Genomic DNA, 17,170 nt, shown 5'->3' with positions numbered 1-17,170 from the left:
GAGTTCACCGACGCCATGAAGCTGGAGCAGCTGAAGATGTACGAGATGCTGGTTTGCCAGTCTCGCCAGCCCCTGCTGCACCACAAACCGGTGCTGCGGCCGCTCATGATGCTCCTGTCGGCGTGTTCGGGCTCGGGGGGCGCGCCCGACGTGGAGGCCCAGCTGGTGCTGCTCCTGCACCAGCTCTGCTGCGTCCTGGCCAAGGACCCGTCCGTGCTGGAGCTGTTCTTCCACACCAGCGAGGACCAGGGCGCCGCCAACTTCCTCATCTTCTCGCTGCTCATCCCCTTCATCCACCGCGAGGGCACCGTGGGGCAGCAGGCACGAGACGCGCTGCTACTCATCATGTCCTTGTCGGCAGAGAACCGGCGCGTGGCTCAGCACGTAGCGGAGAACACCTTCTTCTGTCCGGTCAGTGCAACAATTTGTCACATTTGTCAAATTCGAATCAGATTTGAAATTCATCATCGTGAATGCCACGTGAACGGAACTGTCACTTGTGTACTTCTAAAAGGAAAAGTTGATGAAGTGATTTATCTTTGGTCTGCATTTGTTGAAATCACAAGTCCACTTCTATCTCCACTGTGTACGACCAGCCATTCAATTCTAACCTTGGGAAAATGCTCATAAACGAAATCATATTCCTTCATTGATGTCGTACGGGCCTCTGATAAGAAAAAGGCTCCTCGGCCCTGCCGCACTGCGATGTCTTTTTCGCGTGTCTGGTGTTTATTTAATTATGCTAATCTCGCATCCACAATGCCATTGTAGCCTCAGGCTCAGACATGGCACGGTAGAAAAAAAAAAAAAAAAGCAGCTTTTGAAACCAGTCCAGTCCTAACAATGGACACCCCTGAATGACACGGGCTTGGCTGACTGCTGATACAAGGATAATCTGACTGAGGATAAACTGCCGCTAATGCTGTTCTTTCTGTTCTCCTAATGCCCTGAATCAATTAACCCGAGAGAGCAAAGGCATCCAATGTTGCTAACGGCACACTTCAGCATTAGCAATTAGCAAGTGATCTCGTTTTGCTTTCGTGGCATGATTTTTTTTTTTTTTTTTTTTTGTTATTGCTAACCGCTAACGGCAACGATTAGTTGATAATAGTCACATGTCAATGATTTTGTCGATTAATCAATGAATCGGTGAAATCAAACACGTTTATAGTTCCATCGCTATCCTCATAAACAGGACATTATTTCAAATGCACAGTGCAGGAAATGCACTTTTTTTTTTTAAAATTAAGATTCCGTTACTGGTTTGGTCCGTAACGTGACCGAAAATAGGCAAAAATGTGGACTGCTGTTTTCCAAAGTAAAAGCCGGTGTTTGCACGTTATATTTCGATTCAACACAAGGCTCATAAGTCTGCTTCCATGGAGGAAAGTGGACAATATTTACGGCTGAGAGGCTTGGAATTTAATCATCGTGTGACCTTTGGACTTCAGGTTCTTGCCACGGGCCTCAGCGGTCTGTATTCATCTCTGCCTACCAAGTTGGAAGCTCCCAGTGACGAGTGGCACTGCCTGCAGAGGGACGACTGGCTCCGTGTACCCTCCTTGGTCCAGTTTCTCAATTCCCTGGAATTCTGCAATGCTGTCATCCAGGTTAAAAAAACAAACAAAACAGAAATTAAACGCGATAAACTTTCAAGCCTTATTGCCAACTCCTCTCTCCACTTCTCAGATAGCCCACCCCGATATCAGAGACCAGTTGTTGGGCTACATCTACAATGGCTTCCTCGTGCCTGTACTCGCACCCGCGCTGCATAAGGTTCAATACGCATAGCACCTTTTTTTATTTTTGCATTTTCCAAAGTATATTGTTCTAATAAGTAATGATAAGACACCATGTTTTGGTCAACTAATAGCAACATAGTGAATCATTCACGTTCACATTCTTTTTTTGTTGCTAACTTTCACCAGCACCTTTTTATCAAATCATCAGTTTTCTAAAATTACCTAATCATTTTAAATGTGTTAAATTTGTCGAACTGCTAAGAGCAGGGTACTTAATTAGCAATTGGCATTTTGTTCCCACCCTCTCTTTCGCAACATTGGTAAAACGATCGTTCAATGCCATGTTTTTTGTTGCTAGCTGCTAACGGCGCATTGTAGCATTAGCAGCATTTTGCAAAAATAGTTTAACCGCCTTAAAATGTCAAATGATTGTTTTGTTGTCAAGACTGTTTGGAACGTGAGCAATTAGCCTTTCACAGACATCATTTTGCCAAGTTGCTTAAATGACAGTTTCATGTGATATTTTTTTGGTGCTAACTGTGCAGCTTAGCACGAGCAGTTAGTGTTTTGATAAAACATTTATCAATACATTGTTATATTGGACAAAATAAAAATGTCATTGGAGGGTTTTGTCACTCACCGCCAACAGCCCACCATCATGCCAATCGTCATGTCACAGTATTAAATTGGCAGTTTCCAATCAGAATTTTTCATTTTTCATTTTTCGGGTGACACCATGTAGCTGACTGTCGAGGAAGTGATGACCACCACGGCGTACCTGGACCTGTTCCTGAGAAGCATCAGTGAGCCGGCCCTGCTGCAGACCTTCCTGTCCTTCATCCTGCTGCACCGCCACGAGAACGTCCACATTTTGGACACGCTCGTCAGCCGTATCAACACACCCTTCCAGGTATGTCGCCGAGATCATAGATTCAATTGCCATTTGAACCGTTCACATTGTATAACCGTAGAGTGTTGCCATGGCAACACCGGATCGCTGATCCATCTATGTCAATGAATTGTGTTGACCAACATGACACACCTACACATCAAACATGTTTTTTTTTCCAGATTTGTACTAGAACTAAGACGTTTTGAGCAAACACTCACCAGACTAAACATGAGGTACACCTGAAATGTTTTCCTTTTTTTCCTCCAGCTGGGCATCGTGTCACTGGCACTTTTCCGCACTCTCATCGGTTTGCACTGTGAAGATGTCATGTTGCAACTCATCCTCAGGTGACAAAAAATAAAATAAAAAATTAAAATATGAATTGAACTCCGAGAGGTTTGTTCACCACGCGCCATGTACATCCCCAGGTACCTGATCCCGTGCAATCACATGATGCTGAGTCAGCGGCGCGTGGTGAGGGAGCGTGACTTCTACTCGGCGTCGGCGGCCAAGATCCTGGCCTTGACACCGTCCTGCTGCTCCCCCGACAGCAGCCCGCCGCCGCTCCGACAGCTCGAGTCCATACTGTTCTCCAAAGGTGTGTCCTATGCACTTCAAGAGCAATTGAAAAGGCTGGGAGAGAAAAAAAAATCCCTTCAAACCTGGCTGTCTTGGACTTCTTGTTGATTTTCCCTTAGCTGAGAAAGACGGCATCTCGGCTGAGGGCGACCCGGCCGGCAACTCCTGGTGCACCATCGGCTCCGAGATCTACTTGGATGTCAGCTACCTCCACTACCTGGACGACGCCCACGAGCGCATCGGCGTCTGCATGCAGGCGTGCCGGGTGTGGTCGGCCGCGTACGACGGCGAGGACCCGCCTCCGGAGAAATACAAAGCGGGTGTCCTGGAGGAGCCGGCACCCAGGAAGCGAGCCCCGTGGGGGGCATCCTCGGCGATGGCGCAGCACCCCAGAACCGAACTACCGGTCAACCGGTTGGAGCTGGAGTGGGACGACAGCTACGACGCGTGCCCGCCGGGGACCGCCGAGCCCAGACCTGCACCTGTGTCGCCTCATTCCGCCGAGCCCCCCAAGCACATCGAAGAGATGCGAAAGTCTGCCATTTTGTTGGTGAAGGGCTCTTACATCGAGGAGAACGAGTTCCAGGATGACGTCAAGGTCTACGATCTGGTAGCCAAGAAAGACACCGCAGCCACCGTGGCGGTGCCACGAAAAGACTCGAACCCCCGGAACGGACTCACCCAGAAGCACAAGGCCGAGAATGGTCAAAGTCCAACCGACTTGGGCCGGGACCTCCTGGTTCAGTACGAGGAGCTCATCCGGACGTTTGACAGCGACGCAGGCGCTAAAGCCGTAAAATGTGACGGAGAAGCAAAGGATAACGCCGTGGCACAAGATGAGGAAATGGATTTCACTTCCTTCTCGCCAGAGACGCCGGAGCCGGAGAAGCTGCAGTCGCCGTTTGGGTTGCCGTTGCGCGGGTCCGCCAGGAGTCAGTCAGCACCTTTTACAGGTTAGTTGGCAACGTAGTTTAAAATCTGAATCACCTTTTTTGGCCAGGTAAATTGAAGCAGCTCTCCAATTGACTTTCCATTATTTCACAATACTTAGTGACCTTTTTTGTCCCACACTTGACAAATACTCTATATACTGTATTAAGTTTGTCCATTTTATTGATGTATATATCTGTAAAAGTTAAAATGATAAGATTAGCATTTGAAGTTTGCATTCACAATGCTAAGGTGTACGGTAGGTGTGAGCATTTAATCAAAATTCAGTCATGATTTAAATTTTGGCTTCTCAGGATTATAAAAGCAATTATAAACCAAGAAAAACGATTTATGTGCTGAAGGCTGTAAAACTAAACACACAACAAAAGCAATAACACTGCAGTCAATGTAGAATCCCATCGAGAGGCTCATTGGAAAGTTAGCATGGATTTCCTGATATGAAATTCCTCCAAATAATGAATATTCACACACAAATGATGTAGTAATGGCTAATACAACACCACTCAAGAATATATTGATTTCCTAATCTGAAAAAGAAGCTGCATTAATCAAGATCTATTTCAACTTTCTTCTTCTACTCTTAATCTGAATGCAAGTGTGTACTCTGTGCATGTATGGCACAACACTGCCCCCAAGAGGCCAAGGCGCACATGGCGGGATCAGCCAGTATTTATTTTTATTTGTTGTTTTTAAAATTTGTGTTATTCCAGTATATTCTTATTTTACTGTGTTGTTAATTGTTTGGGTGTTTCTTAAAGTTATGTTAAAAATTGAGCTTTGGTAGTTGAACAAATAATACCTTTTGAAAGCATTAATAATTGTGTGTATTAATCGTGACTTGATAATGATGACAATTTTTCCATCATATCCCAGCATGTGGCTCCTCTTTGCTTTTTAAAATGCAAACCAACGCTGCCCTCTGCTGGTTGGAGTTAGAGTTAATATTACTTCTCATTGTAAAAGTTATTTGTCCTTTCTGCCATCGAGCAGAAAAACAGACGGATGTTCTGACTGGGACTTTACGTTGTTGCTGTAAATAAAACTGCTCAAACGTCGGCAGGTCCCTTTATCAGCGTCTTGTTGTCCCGCCTGGAGAACATGCTGACCAACTCGGTGCACGTCAACCTGTTGCTGACGGGCATCCTGGCACAGCTGGCTGCTTACCCTCAGCCTCTGCTGCGCTCCTTCCTCCTCAACACCAACTTGGTCTTCCAGCCCACCGTTCGCTCGCTCTTCCAGGTGACACATACTTGGAGATTTAGGGCCGTCGCAAACAAATGGGTTTAGAAAATTGACTATCCTCTCATTCCATCAATTACTCGGCTAATCATGCCTCCGACTGATTTCCTGTCAGGTTCTGGCCACGGTGAAGAACCAGATCGAGCAGCTGGCTGCAAGCAGTAAAGACTTTCCCGAGTTGATTGTCGCCGCCCAACACTGGCTACTGACCAGGGACACCTTGTACGGAGAAGCAGGTGATGGCTATGTGTCGCGAATAAACCAATGATGGGGAAAAAATAGATTAGTAATAGAGCTGTTATACAGATATTTTATATAGAAACATAATTTTTTGCTTGGCATTCAATCGTGAGAAGCAGGTGATGGCTATGTGTCGCGAATAAACCAGTGATGGGGAAAAAAATAGATCAGTAATAGAGCTGTTATACAGATATTTTATACAGAAACATAATTTTTTGCTTGGCATTCAATCGTAAGAGAAATGTTTGGCATGTTGCTCAAGGGTACCTCGACAGTTCCATCAGTACACAGGCACAGTACAACTTTACTGATTGCCACATGATTATCATACGCAAAGGCATATATTCTTTATCCTCTACACAAAAAAAAGACTATTTCTGCATCCTCATGGTGTGGCCAAGGCGGGCACACCAGAAGGAGCAGCACAATGAAATGAGTTGAAGCATTAAATCAAGATGCACAAACTGTTTCCATTTACTTCTCTATGTTCTATTTAATTAGGTTTGTACTCTCTTCTTATGCAGTAATATTCCACATTTCCTTGTGAACGGTACTGATTGCTTATTTTTTTTAGTGAATAAAGTGGAACGTATTCCATACCTGCAAAATAAGGTCATCGGAATCGTTGAACCATCTCTTAATACGACACAGTGTTTATGAAGCAAGAACACGTTCAAGTGTGACAACCAAAAATATGCAATATTAATCTCTCTTCTGTTGTACTGCTTGGAGGTAGCTCATGCGGATTGCGTTGTCCTCCTCAGACAAAAGCAATCGAGTGCGAGGCGGCGGCATCTTGAAGAGCTCTCCGCCGCCGCAACCGAGGTCCATCTCTGCTGAGCGGACCGACGTGTTCGCCACCGTCCTCTTCAGCGAGTTCCTTAAAGAATTGGCCGCCTTGGCCCAAGAGCACTCCATCTTGTCTTACATTCCCATGGAAGAGTAATTCAACCCATTATACGAAAAACAAAGGCATTTTATTTTTCTATCAACTTTTTAGGCCTCCAACCAAAGACACGTTCGATATACATTTGTATTTATTTCATTTTTGGATTTTTTATTTTATTTTTTTTAAGCAACCACCGGCCCTTTAATTCAATTGTCTCAGGGTGGACGGCCATTTTGAACTCTCGCCTGGCCTAGCGTTAGCGACATCAGCATCAGCAAGCACAATCTAGGTATGGACTGTCTCCTTTCGAGCGATGCCATGGCCACCTTTAAACCTCACAAAGTGACTTTATTATTCTTGGTACCTCAGAGTCTTTGAGATTGAAGCCATGTTTTCTCTACTTTTGGTCACTCTGGCCTATTTAATGACTTGTACATATTCACTATGCAAATTAATAAGAATATTAATGAATATTGTCAGGTAAGGTGGTTGGGTAATTTAAGTGTTCCTCTCTGTGCTATTTTTTGGAGGGGCGGGGGATTGTTATGTTTTATTTATCGCGACATCAGCTCGCATTGTCTGTTACAAGGCAATCTTTATGCTAGCGCCTTTTAAAAGATCCATTTTCCGATTTGCTTTATCCTCACAATGGTTGCGGGGGGTGTGGGAGCCTGTCTTTTAAAAGATACATTCTGGAAAATTTTTCCATATTGTAAGACTGTAAAAACAACACTCCAAGGATCAAAAAATGCCAAGACATTTTTACACACCTTGCAAAAATTAGGTCATTTTTAGATGCCGACTGTCTCTGGCTGATTTTTACTTGATGTACAGCACTTTGTAAGCAGATATGGTTGTTTTTAAAGTGCTCTATAATTAGAGTGGAGTTGAGTTGTACTGAAAGGGCAATGCCGAGTACAGCCTTTCGTTACCGCCACGACCACGGGTGGATCTTGGCGGGTGAATAGGCAAGAAAAAAGCCACCATAAAGGCAGCACTTCATACACTTTACTCTTTATGTGGCACATGGACATATTCCATACCACGCTGACCTGCCGAAATTCAAATAGCAATTATGTGCCACCTATCAGAAGCTAATCTGTGTATCCATCCAAGAAAACCCCATGCGCATATGCTAGCTTTTTAGCTTTGATATGATAGCTTCTGTGGGGCATTTTGGTGTTTCTGCATTGTAAGTGTTTTAGACTGTATAGTTGCTTGAAAGTGGCACTGAATCTCATGCCAGTCTAAACTTCCACGCCATGGGTGTAGAATTTCAGTGTGGGCGGTAGGTATTGTATCAGGTAGCACCATCATAAAATTCTGAAGGGCTCACTCGCTGACACATTTTGGAAAATACAGATGCATTCATTTCAGATGTGACAAGTGGGCAAGCATTTCAGAAGCCCCATTATAACATACAGGCTTTTAAAAAGTGAATTTTACATATGCCTCCTTCAAAAGTTATACGAGTTGTAACAAATTCAAGTCAAAAATATTTTCATTGCGTCACCTAAATTCACATTTTGTGCCTGACTGGAAAGAATCAAACTCGAATGATTGATTGATTGATACGACAATGAACAAAATCAAATTTGTACATTTTTAGGTTCATAAAAAAATCTTTGACATGTGATGTCGTCTTTGAACAGATGAATGTAGTCATGTTAAATTCAGTTTGTTTGAAATCCTAATGTCTGTTGTGACAATACAAGCAATAAATTACGCAATACAGTCTCAATGTTGTGCTTGTTTGATTGTCATTAACATCAACGGAAAAAGCAGCAGCATGTTTTTTTTGTTGGTCATTTCGACCAGCGTTTGTGAAACTATGGTAGAATCTGTCCACCTTTTTTGTAGCCCGCCCCTGGGCAAGCAAACAAGTGAGCATCAAAGTCATTTTTCATCTACTTGCATGTACCAGTATTTTTCTGTCGCTGACAAAATTCCGCTCAACACTAAAGCCCACTTATCAGTAATATGAATATTTAAACCTTACTTTCAAACCCTCGTTTAAAACCCTAAGCTCCATTTTAAAATCGTACTTTGACTACTTCTTGTAGAACGGAAATGTACGGAAGCTGTATGACTCAGTGGTAGCATGGCCGTTTCCCAACCTGGAGGTTGGGTGATCGATCCTCAGCCATTGCAACCACGTTGACCTGTCTGTCCTTGAGTAAGACACCGAAGTGGGTTCGCGTGATACATTTCATAAAAGCAAGTCTTTATTCATTCTTTGCATTTGACAGAAGAGAAATAATTATTTACATGAAATCAACAGACGCAGGTGGTCGTTGAGGTAGCCTCGTCCCCTCATGCACTCTCCGAAATCTCGTCCAGCAGAATCTTGCGCACCACGATCGGGTCCGCCCGGCCTTTGGTCTCCTTTTGAACCGAGCCCATCAGCTTGTTCAGAACTTTTTGGTTGCCTGCTCGGAAGGCCTGCACCTTAATGCAACAAGGGGAAAAAATATCTTCCGTTCGATTGTAATGCAAATTATTCCTCTGTTTGTTTAGCACTTTGAAAGCGAATTGAAAAAGTTGACTCGGCAGCTCCCAACCTCGTGCGGATGCGAGTCCACAACCTTGGCGCAGACGTCGCGCAGCCGCTGCGCATCACTAACAAGACCCAAGTCCTGCTCGCTGACGATCTCAGTCGCCGTCTTTGCACCCGACTGCCTCCACATCTCCTGAAACACCTGGCGCGCACACACACACACACACACACACACACACACACACACACACACACACGTGAAGAATTCCAACCACCACGGTTTGTGTCTTGTGTGTGTGTGTCTTTACTGACCTGTTTGGCCACCGAGGAGGAGATGCTTCCCGCTTCCAAGAGCTCCAGCAGCTGAGCCATGGAGGACGGAGACACGCGACTGAAATCACAGCAAAGACAAGCATTGCATCATCAACACCTCATCCATCCTTCCGGGGGGACCATAAACGTCCGTCCACCCAAACCATAAAATGCCTTTGTTTGATAAGAAAATTGCAGATAAAAAAACCCAGCACACAACATCAAGATCTGCACTTGGCACGTTTGGTTTTGAGTTTTAAGTGAAACTCAATTCAACAATTTTCCTGTCAATGTGGTCCACGTGCCCTATTTTGATTAATACTGCGTTTGCGGAACAAGATGAAAGCAAAATGATCCTTTTGAAATAGGCCGGTGAGCTTCATGCCAACAACCTCTGCAAAATAGTAGTCATGGATAGTCCTGGTTTTAGAGGCAACCAAAACAGTCAAGGGCCACAGGTTCCCATGTTTGATCTGGACGTCACATCATCTTCCAGAGTCACGATTAGCGGAAGAGTTACTACTTTCCTTTGACCGCATGACAGTTGACTGCCTCTCCGTGCCAGCCAGTGAAAGTGCGTTGGCGTCACCTTTGGCCGACGTTCAAGTCTTGCTGTTTGAGGAGGGCCAGCAGCTCGTTGGTCACCCAGCCAATCACCTTCCTCGGCTCCCGGCCGGTGGCCTTCAGCACACGCTCAAAGTATTCCACCAGGCCGTCTTCGTTCTGCAACGCACATCAACGCACGACGGCACTTGCGTTTGAGTTGGACGGTCAGGTCGATTTCAAATATTTGGTGGCTTCCGTCCCCACTGTCATGCACTGCTTGCACTAACAACATGGCTGCAAACCGCGCTAAATTTTTAACGATACTGACCAGGAGGGTGAAGGCGTGCTCGGGCAGGATGCCGTGCGTCTCCACCAGCCTGTCTCTCGTCACGGCGGGCAGCTCGGGAAGCTCGGCCCTCAAACTCTGCACCACCACCGTCTGCCGGACGTCGGCGCCCGCCGGGACCGAGGCCGAGTCTTCGTACACCATCAGGGGCGGGAGATTGGGCTCGGGCATGAACCTAAATGGCAAAGATGACGATGGATGGCGTGGACGAGACAATCCAATAAGCTCCTTTGGCAGTCAGGGACCCTGTCCTGAAGGTGGCACTAGGTAAACAACTCACTAACATTCTAACTAGGTAACTAACTGACCCCCTGACTATTTTTTTTTTAAATACCGATTTGCCTGTTAAGGTACAATTTTGGTCAGAGCTCTTGTATTGGATCTCAGGTGTGACTCATGTTCTCCTCATTCGATGCAGCGAGTTTTCACCTGTAGTCCTGGAGACCCTCTTTGTCCCTCATGGGCACGGTTGTCCTACAAAACCAAAAATCAGATCATGCACAAAGAACGCAACCTAAATTCATTGGCCAGGATGGGAAAACGTTTGCGAAACGTTTGACGCCTGTTCATCATCACTCGTGTGACGGTTAACGAACCCGGCACCGGTCCCGCTCGTACCCAGATTTGGAATCGTAAGAGCGCGTCTCGTTGTGCACGCTGCCTCCTGTGCGCAGGATGTCCATCTGTCTCTGGATCTCATAGTCTGGCCGTGAAAAAAAAAAAAAAAAAGAACATCCACCTGTTTTCGGACGACATTTTATACGGCAGCGGAAATTGACGTCAACGTGCCGATGGGCTCGCCACGCAGCATCGCGTGACGTTCGTGAGTTCAGCCCCGTGGCCACTCTCACGTCAATTTCGAGTCGACAGGCAGCCATGTGACACGCTTACCGATAGCCCTGGCCAGGTATCGAATGCTGTTGATGTTCTTCACCTCCGTCCTGACGCCGAGCGGTTCGCCAGGTCTGTGCACCGACACGTTCGCGTCGACTCTCAGCTGGCCCTCTGTGGAGAAATCATCGGGAATCCGTTTTGGAGGGTACCAAACATGGAACACCCTCCCTCAGATCTTCTATTTGTGGTTTGAGTAAGTGAGCATCATACCCGACATGTTTCCTTGACAAGTGCCGAGGGCCTGCAGGATGAGCTGCAGCTCCCGGACGGCCGCCGCCGCCTCCTCGCCGCACGTCATGTCGGGCTCCATCACCAGCTCCATGAGGCCCACGCCTGACCAAGACATCAGCAGGCTTCAATGTCCTGTCACTCAGGCGGCGGACAGCGACACTACGATGGGGGGAGGGGCGCTCTTACCCGCCCGGTTGAGGTCGACGAGCGTCTGTCCGCGGGCGTCGTCGTGCAGGCTCTTGCCGCTGTCCTGCTCCAGCTGGATCTGCTTGACGCGGACGTTCTTTGGAACCACGCGGTTCCCTTTCTTGCCGCCCAGGAGGCTGTAGTTCAGCACGCCGTCCACCGCCACGGGCCGCCGCTGCTGCGTGATCTGGTAGCCCGCCTGACAAGAAATGTAGCACGTACTCGTGGTGGGCAAACACCAAATGCCAGGTAGCGTAGCGTGTCGTATCGGTCAGCCATATCAGAATTAGTTTTCGGTATCGGCTACTCATGGAGGCCGCCGATACCAGCCACCGATACTCAAGGCAAAGAAAATAATTATGTCAAGGATCTCGTTGAGCAGTGAGCGGGTCAAACGTCAACTTATGACCAACCGCAGTTTGTCACAGCTCACTGATGAGGACGTTCCAAAATCTATGATCTCAATATTCCCTCATGATGTGATATTTCAAAAATCTTGACCTCATGTTTTTTTTTAAATATTTTATCTTATTATACAAACCAACACAATAAAACACCATAATGATAATCACATTACCGCTTAATCAAGATTTTTTTTGGGGTGTGTCTCCATTTTCTGCCTATAGGGGGCAGTCAAATCAAAGTGCAAAAGCTCTTGGTGCCAAGCAGTATTTGAACTCAATTCACACGAGAGAAGCAAAAGATGTTGGTGCCCCCCCCCCCCCCGCACCCCTCTGCTATAAATTGAATGCCCGCTCTCATTATTGCTCTTCTCTTCGCTTCCATCAAAAGTTGGAGGTCATATGCCAAGTGGCAGAATAACGAGCGCCAGTTTAACATCCCGGCTCTTAAAAAGTGCTCAGTATGATTAATATGCCAAATATGAAATAATAAGAAACAACTGCAATTCAATGATGTCAAAATTAGAGGCTGGCTGCACCTGTTCATTAAAATGCAGCAGCTGCACTGTTGCCTTTCCACTCTCAAGGTTTCTTTTTTTCCCCCTTCCTGAAAAGCACGAGAATAATAAATATTTCATCTGTTTCTCGTATTCCTTGCGCTGCCCCCTCAGTGCGTACGAGCTGCCCACGTTGCCGCGGCAACCGTATCGTAAAAGGTGACTCATACTCCACGAGCAAGGTGGGAAAGGAGCGCAGTGGTGGGAATTCACCAGGAAAACGTGAATGTGGTCATTTGAGCAAAATTTATGATCATTCATCACGATCATCCTTGAGCGCATTCACCGTATAACAATTTCAACAAAAACATTTGAACTGATGAACAAGTATTAGTTTTAGGGTATGTTTATATTTCGTGAAATAATTTTGGAATAAGATTTTTTTTCTCCCATATATCTATAAAAAAAATAATTTAAAATTTTATTTGCTTAATATAATGTGCACATTTTTCTGACTTTTTTTTTTTTTTTAAGATTTTGAATATATTATCTGAATCTGTATGGTCACGAGGGTGTCGGAGCCTCTCCTGGCTGCATTCGGGCACGGGCACGCGCGCGCGCGCGCACACACACACACACACACACACACACACACACACACACACACACACACACACACACACACACACACGGAAACATGGGCTAAAATAGCATCGTTTGCCTTTTGTATATCTACTGATGTGTGCACAAAAGGCGGGCCATACTGCTGTTCAACAAGAACGCCAGCTAGTCATCCGTCTGATTTTAAAGGCCAGCGTTTTCCCGCTGGAACACATCAATAATGCACATTGCACAATGTCATTTACAAATGAATCTTTTCCCGCCATTTTTTTTCAATGCCGCCAGGGAAAATTAATGATCAGCAAGTCTATTGGGTTTTTTTTGTGTGTTTTTTTAAAGTTTTGTTTTAATGGATCGGGGCGGTCTCCTGAATGTTCTGAGCTGGAAGACAGCTCCCACAGCAGAGCTCTGCGAGAACGTAGCCAGACGCCCCACAGCTGACGTCGCGGCAAGCCACCCGCGCCAAATCCAAGTCACTCATTTGGTTGCCTAACACTGCCTAGCTCGTGCTCCTTAATAAGCCCGACAAATAATTGAAAGGAGCCCCTAAAAATGAAGCGAGGAAACAACGTTTTGGACCGAAAACTCACAGGGAGATCGGCGTAAAAGTAGTGCTTCCGGTCAAAAAGAGACTTTCTGTTGATGCGGCAGTTGAGAGCCAAGGCCGTCATGACGGCTGCCTCCACACAGCGTTTGTTCAGGACCTGGCGAGGCACAAATGGCGGTGACGATTCCTGACGAACCAAAGATTTGAGGATATGACGCTTGGGATTGAAAGTACTTACAGGTAACGTGCCAGGTAAGGAGGCGTCGAAGAAGGACACAAGGGAGTTTGGAGGCGACAGGAAGCGGACGGCCGAGCCGGAGAACATTTTAGTGCGGGAGTGAATCTGGGCGTGGATCTCCAGGCCGACCACGCCTTCCAGCCGCATGGGAACGCTGCAAAGTCAAGAATAAAGTCAGAATATGACAAGAAAGTGCCATTGCTACGTGGTTAAAATCACATTGTTACACAAACGAAGGCAAAGTTTTGAGTATTGAGTCAAATGTTTTTGAAGAATAAAGCTTCACTCTTATGTGTAAAAATGTTTTTATAATTAAGTCATATTACTGGTAGGATTACGTTGGACTGTTATGCGAATAGTCAAACTGGAATGACAAAAAATAGGATAGCAGATAGCGTTGCAATGAGAAAAAGCGGGAATTTTTTTTCTGAAAAAGCCATAAGGTTTGTTGTTATATCACAGTTTTAACGTTGTGAGAAAAAATTGAACCCGAGAATGAAATTGTAATGAGGAACTTTGTTAGGACTTTGGATGAAGTTGCACTTGTTTTTTTAAGAAAACAAGAAGGTATGAGAATAGTATTGTAACATTGCGAAAATCAAACGGTATAAAGTGATTCGAAACAAAGTTATAAGGTTCCAACAATTCAAACCAAATAGGAAACCAAAGGTGACCTGCTACGAAGGAGTACAAATGGTTCGAGAAATAAAGTCATAAAACTATCACGGAAACATGACGTCAATAAAATATTAGATCACAGTTGCCAAATTATGAAACTTCAGTCGCCATAATACAAGAAATATTTTGTGGTTTTACGAGGAAATGGGAGAATCCGAATATTTGCCAAAGCACAGTGCAGAAAGACTAATTTGAAATAGGGTAATCTGAAATAGTACGAGGAAGCAACAATACAAAGGTATTGAAAAATGTCAACCTTTACAAGGCTATCGTTGCTGGGTAATGAGAAAAGTTCTCAAAACAAAGTTTGCAATTTATGAGGAACAACGTCATACTGTTGGAACTAAAAAGCTGAAAAGTTACAATAGCTTTCATGTTGTCAGGTGTAGATGTATTTTGATTTGTCGACTTTACAAGACACCGTCTGGGAAGGGGTGTCGTAGTCAAATGACAAGAAAAACATCGTAGCTACAAGTCTGTACAGACGAGCTAGCAGGTTAGCAGCGAAATTTACTTCAGTTTATCGTCTTCACCAACCTCACAGTCGTGCTCTGCAACTGACCATTATATCGCGGACATTCTACGTTCAAACTCCGGACTGTAAAAGACGTATTAGGACACAATAATAATGTTCGTTTCATCATTTTGGAGCGAACTCTTGCTGCAGCGATGGGGGCTGCCATGTTTGTTATTGAAGCGCAGTTACATGTGGGAATTGTAGTTCTTCACGGTGTGAAGACACATTTCCGGGTTGTTTGGCGGGGCATAAACGAGAATCAATGAATAAACTTGCAAGGTTATAAGACCAAAATTGGTAATGTAATTCGGCATAAAAAAACGCTCAATTTACTGAATAAATTCGCAAAGTTTGTGAAAACTAGCAATCATGGTTTCGGTGTACAATTTGATTTGTCAATGTTCAAAATAAATCAGATCAGGATAGCGTATCTCGTGAAACGTTCTTTAGTTCGCACACCTACACCGAATGTACAAGACCGAGGCCCTTGCAAGGCAATGGCGATTTGTAGTTTATGGACTTATGAGAGTAGGGGGAAGCAAAGTAGGGAAATGACGAAATATTTGAACATGTTCTTTTCAGCAGTTTGTTGCGGACCCCTCTGCCACTGCAGAGTATCATGTTCAAGGAGCGTGGCTCCACGCAGGAAGAGTCGTTCTTCAACGCGTGTACCGGACGTTAAACTACAAATCCCAGACTACTTTTAAAATGACGTATTTCCGGGTTAACGTTTGGCGGGACTCGTTGGAAAAGGAGCTCAAACCTTGGAACGACGTTGCTTCAAAATGATGGCCACAAACGGAAAGATATGCGACAACGGTCCGGTGAACGGGACCGCGTCACATGCCGGTACCTCGGGTGAGGAGAATCGCTTCACCTTCAGCCCGGAGCCGAGCGTGGAGGACATCCGTCGCATGCAGGCCGAGTTCACCGACGAGCGCGACTGGAACAAGTTCCACCAGCCGCGCAACCTCCTCTTGGCCATGGTGGGCGAAGTAGGCGAGGTCTCGGAGCTCTTCCAGTGGAAGGGCGAGGTGGCCGAAGGCCTGCCCGACTGGAGCGACTCGGAGCGGGAGCAGCTGGCCCATGAGCTGAGCGACGTCTTCATCTACCTGGTGGAGCTGGCCGAGAAATGCCGCGTGGACCTGCCCCAAGCTGTCCTCCGCAAAATGGCCTTGAACAGACTCAAGTACCCCGCAAGCAAAGTGCACGGCTCGGCTAAGAAGTACACCGAATATAAGGACTGATTTTATTTTTGTACAATGTGGGACTTTGGTGGTGGCGATCATGTCTTCAGCTGCTGTTTGGACACAGTCAGTGGTCTTGAAACTATTTTCGTGCTCAAAGTTACTTTCAGACAGACGACAAGACTTTTACGTTTTTTTAATTCATTTCCATGGGTCATCTAAACCCCATTTGGAAATAGTCCACACAAATGTAATATATAACTATGTTGTGAAACTATAGGCATGTCAGAAGCCCCGCGTTTTTCGTTTCACGTGTGCTTTTTTTTCTGTGAAAGCATTCAAAGTAAAATGTTCTTTAACTTTGAATTACAGTCGTCATTCCAACAGAGTATTTTTGCTTAAAATTACATGAAAGTTTTCAATTTTTTTGTATTTAAAGCGAATTCATTTGACAAATGATGAAAATACAATAAATACCATGATGAACAGCTGATTGCAAAACCAGTTTCCAAAGAATTTACATTGCTGTGTACATTGTACTGTAAATATAATGTACATTCCATTAAAAAAAGGCTTTGTTTGTCTCTCCCAGTTAAAGTTGATTGTCAAGATAAACATCAAAGACAATACTACGTTTTGTGTTTCAAACAAAATAAAATTGCTTTAAAAATGGCCCTGCTAGCTTAAGGCAAACATAATTGAAAACGCAATTAGACGGGCTAGCGAGTAGCGCTGATAGTGCTGTGTTATAACCATTTAATAAATGAATATTTGAACACAACCAGACAGTACCCACAAGGCTTTATCCTCTGCGTAAATCAACTCCTATTACAATGTAATGAGTCAGAGTAGAGTAGCATTGCCGATTTGTTTGTCTTTATGACAGTATTAACCCTTATGCAGTATCTGATCGTCACGGGTCTTTTTTGGACAGTTGGAC

General features: G+C 45.1%; 3 protein-coding genes across 3 annotated transcripts in view; 2 read left to right on the top strand and 1 right to left on the bottom strand.

Annotated features, from left to right (window-relative positions):
* The window catches only part of fhip1aa (FHF complex subunit HOOK interacting protein 1Aa), a 25,614-nt gene extending 17,341 nt beyond the window's left edge, over nt 1-8,273 (top strand). Inside the window, exons 10-19 of the mRNA XM_019861729.1 lie at nt 4-411; nt 1,452-1,610; nt 1,690-1,776; nt 2,485-2,652; nt 2,902-2,981; nt 3,063-3,232; nt 3,333-4,166; nt 5,225-5,403; nt 5,519-5,639; nt 6,408-8,273. Of these exons, the coding sequence (XP_019717288.1) occupies nt 4-411; nt 1,452-1,610; nt 1,690-1,776; nt 2,485-2,652; nt 2,902-2,981; nt 3,063-3,232; nt 3,333-4,166; nt 5,225-5,403; nt 5,519-5,639; nt 6,408-6,589 (2,388 nt within the window). The 3' untranslated portion in view covers nt 6,590-8,273. The remainder of the gene's footprint in view (nt 1-3; nt 412-1,451; nt 1,611-1,689; nt 1,777-2,484; nt 2,653-2,901; nt 2,982-3,062; nt 3,233-3,332; nt 4,167-5,224; nt 5,404-5,518; nt 5,640-6,407) is intronic.
* Nucleotides 8,274-8,735: 462 nt separating this feature from the next.
* Nucleotides 8,736-15,244, bottom strand: gatb (glutamyl-tRNA(Gln) amidotransferase, subunit B). Its single transcript, XM_019862377.1, has 13 exons — nt 15,064-15,244; nt 13,849-14,002; nt 13,654-13,767; nt 11,545-11,743; nt 11,338-11,460; nt 11,125-11,238; nt 10,852-10,936; nt 10,663-10,707; nt 10,216-10,408; nt 9,931-10,064; nt 9,342-9,420; nt 9,094-9,231; nt 8,736-8,980 (listed from the first exon to the last, which is right to left on the bottom strand). The coding sequence occupies exons 1-13, from the start codon at nt 15,207-15,209 to the stop codon at nt 8,846-8,848; spliced, it is 1,659 nt and encodes a 552-aa protein (XP_019717936.1). The 5' UTR covers nt 15,210-15,244; the 3' UTR covers nt 8,736-8,845.
* A 279-nt stretch (nt 15,245-15,523) lies between these two features.
* dctpp1 (dCTP pyrophosphatase 1) lies at nt 15,524-16,821 on the top strand. The gene has a single exon (XM_019862378.1). It carries the CDS (start codon nt 15,829-15,831, stop codon nt 16,288-16,290), a length of 462 nt encoding a protein of 153 aa, XP_019717937.1. The 5' UTR covers nt 15,524-15,828; the 3' UTR covers nt 16,291-16,821.
* The last annotated feature ends 349 nt before the right edge of the window (nt 16,822-17,170 follow it).

This window comes from Hippocampus comes, unplaced genomic scaffold (assembly GCF_001891065.2).
Source record: "Hippocampus comes isolate QL1 unplaced genomic scaffold, H_comes_QL1_v1.1 scaffold7, whole genome shotgun sequence".
Lineage (NCBI taxonomy): Eukaryota > Metazoa > Chordata > Actinopteri > Syngnathiformes > Syngnathidae > Hippocampus > Hippocampus comes.
The sequence above is the reverse complement of the archived record's forward strand: the minus strand, read 5'-3'. Positions and strand labels throughout refer to the sequence as shown.

Excerpts from the sequence above, each read along its gene's own strand:
- gatb (XM_019862377.1), bottom strand. The coding sequence starts at position 15,209 with ATGGCAGCCCCCATCGCTGCAGCAAGAGTTCGCTCCAAAATGATGAAA. Across the intron at positions 13,768-13,848 it reads CCTTACCTGGCACGTTACCT|GTCCTGAACAAACGCTGTGT; the intron begins GTAAGTACTTTC and ends GTGCCTCGCCAG. Across the intron at positions 9,421-9,930 it reads GACTTGAACGTCGGCCAAAG|TCGCGTGTCTCCGTCCTCCA; the intron begins GTGACGCCAACG and ends CTGTGATTTCAG.
- dctpp1 (XM_019862378.1), top strand. The coding sequence starts at position 15,829 with ATGATGGCCACAAACGGAAAGATATGCGACAACGGTCCGGTGAACGGG.